Source organism: Contarinia nasturtii, unplaced genomic scaffold, assembly GCF_009176525.2.
Source record: "Contarinia nasturtii isolate CC-2019 unplaced genomic scaffold, AAFC_CNas_1.1 Cnas_scaffold_6543, whole genome shotgun sequence".
Lineage (NCBI taxonomy): Eukaryota > Metazoa > Arthropoda > Insecta > Diptera > Cecidomyiidae > Contarinia > Contarinia nasturtii.
Genome location: NW_022203797.1, coordinates 1 through 2,040, shown reverse-complemented (window position 1 = coordinate 2,040; position 2,040 = coordinate 1). Strand labels below are relative to the sequence as shown.

The 2,040-nt window shown below is 36.0% G+C and overlaps 1 protein-coding gene across 3 annotated transcripts; it reads right to left on the bottom strand.

Moving 5' to 3' along the window:
• Positions 1-19: 19 nt before the first annotated feature.
• On the bottom strand, positions 20-1,560 carry LOC116351890. Of its 3 annotated transcripts, XM_031784048.1 has the most exons (4): positions 1,294-1,560; positions 753-1,054; positions 369-662; positions 20-300 (listed from the first exon to the last, which is right to left on the bottom strand). In XM_031784048.1, the coding sequence occupies exons 2-4, from the start codon at positions 1,051-1,053 to the stop codon at positions 293-295; spliced, it is 603 nt and encodes a 200-aa protein (XP_031639908.1). In that variant the 5' UTR covers position 1,054; positions 1,294-1,560; the 3' UTR covers positions 20-292. The 3 variants fall into 3 exon arrangements, with proteins under 3 accessions (XP_031639908.1, XP_031639906.1, XP_031639907.1); XM_031784046.1 differs by having other exon boundaries at positions 20-662; XM_031784047.1 differs by lacking the exon at positions 1,294-1,560 and having other exon boundaries at positions 20-662; positions 753-1,143.
• Between the last annotated feature and the right edge of the window lie 480 nt (positions 1,561-2,040).

The window sequence follows — 2,040 nt, the reverse complement described above, 5'->3', positions numbered from 1 at the left end:
GCTGCCGTACACATAGTCGGCGTACGTTTCAAAATCGTTCGTCCTGCTGCTCGGCTGTACATGGTTCTCAGTTTCCCGTTCGATGCGCTCACGATCGTCGGCTCTGTCGTCTTCAAGCGTACCAACCAGTCGATCTCGTTGTTTCTTGAATTGTGGCAATTTCGTCATCCAATGATATTGCTTGATGGATATTTTAAAATTGCGTACGCTTTTCACTTTCACAGCGCCCGTATCGTCTTTCTCTCGATCGATAATTTGGCAAGCAATGATTTCACGATCGCCACATCAAAAATTACTTCGCTAAATAGTTTTTTTTGAGATTTTATATGGAAAAATGGCATAAATTTTAAGCGATTTTAATATTTTACCGATTTGACGATGTGCTGCGGTCGAAGCTATTATTCTTGTCATGGAAGAAAACACATTTTGACATTCCATTTCGATTTGACTTTGTGTTGACGATGTGCTGGCGTTTTGTATATTTTGGTGGATCGGTGAATGGCGGCTTAACGAATTTGAGTGTTGTTGCTGCTGCTGTCGATTGTTTTGATCGAATCGTACGCGTTTCGATTGTGTCGAAGACTGTGACGAAACTAAGCTAGGTGTGTGTATGACATTACTGTGTGCGTCGACAACATCATCATCATCATCCGATTCAATGACTGTATAGAAATCAAAAATGAAAGTTTTCAGAATCAAAATAAGAAGAAGAAAAAAATCAAACGAAAGACACAACACAACGAGCTATTTATCTTTTCGTCTTTTTGATCCAGTTGTATTTGTGGCTCGGTATCGATTGAAATACTGAGTTCCAGAATCGTTCTGTGACATGACTTCCAAACCAACTGTGCATGGTGTACACTGTTCAAATTGAATATCGATCGATTGATGAACTTCGTCTTGTACATCCACATGCTCTTGTGCCGGCTCAGTTTGTTGACTATTGTCCACAGTCACATTCAATGGTTGTCGTTGACGCTGCGAATTGGCCCATTCAGAATATATTCGAATTCTTTCATTCGTTTCATTAACGCAAGTACGCTTCGGACGCATCCTTAATTATAAAATGCGGAAAAAAAAGAAACAAATCGATACATATTCGTACAATATCGAAGAAAGATCTTGGACAACAAACAAGCGGAACAGAACATAACCAAACTTCAAAAAGCAAAGAAAAAAAAATTGAACACGTGCCGAAAAATTCCGAAAACCACCAATCAATTTAGAAATACTCATCAATTTGCAATCAATAGCGATAATTTATTTTCGAAACACGACAAAACATGAATTTACCTGATTTATTTTGGGACTTTGATGAATTAATGCACAGGAAAAATTGAAAAATTGTTCCGTTGGTCCGATTGACAATTGCGTCTCAATTTCTTTGATCGTTTAGATGATGAAATTATCAAATACGTTTTTTAAAGTTTAGAATATTTTCCAATTTGTTATCAATTTGTTTGGAATCACGACAAAATATGAACTAATTCGATAATTATTGTGTTTTATCTGATTTTGAGCACACTAAAAATTAATTACGGTTTTTTTCCGCCTTTGAGACTAAATATTTCAACTAATCCAATTGGAGTTCGCTGTGTAAATGCGAAAGATTATTTGACATTTCGTAATAACAATGCCGACAAACTAGCTGCTACTGTGTATGTGTATGTGTATGTAATTGCGCATAATTAATTCAATCTGAAACAATGACCAATAGACGATGCGCCATCTATTGGTGATTCTTTTAATTTTCATTCGATTGTATCGTTGTTGAAATGGTTATGAGCAAAAAAAAAGTCATAAACACAAAAGTCATCGATGCCAAAATATTTACATCAAATTCAGGGACAGGCGTTGCTGTAATGACCACCAATTATCGTATATTCCTTATAAATAGTATAAAAGAGCCGAAAAAATCGACAATTGCCCGAAATGCCAAGTGAATATCATCACCCATACGTTCGATTAAGACTAACTTTGATGGTACTTTTGATTTGATTAATTTACTTGACTTCTAGTTCAACAGGTAGATAAAACATC

What these genes read in the sequence shown, in the direction of transcription:
- LOC116351890 (XM_031784046.1), bottom strand. Translation starts at nt 1,053, where the DNA reads ATGCGTCCGAAGCGTACTTGCGTTAATGAAACGAATGAAAGAATTCGA. An exon ending in TGGATCAAAAAGACGAAAAG is followed by an intron (nt 663 to 752) that starts ATAAATAGCTCG and finishes ATTTCTATACAG; the next exon opens with TCATTGAATCGGATGATGAT.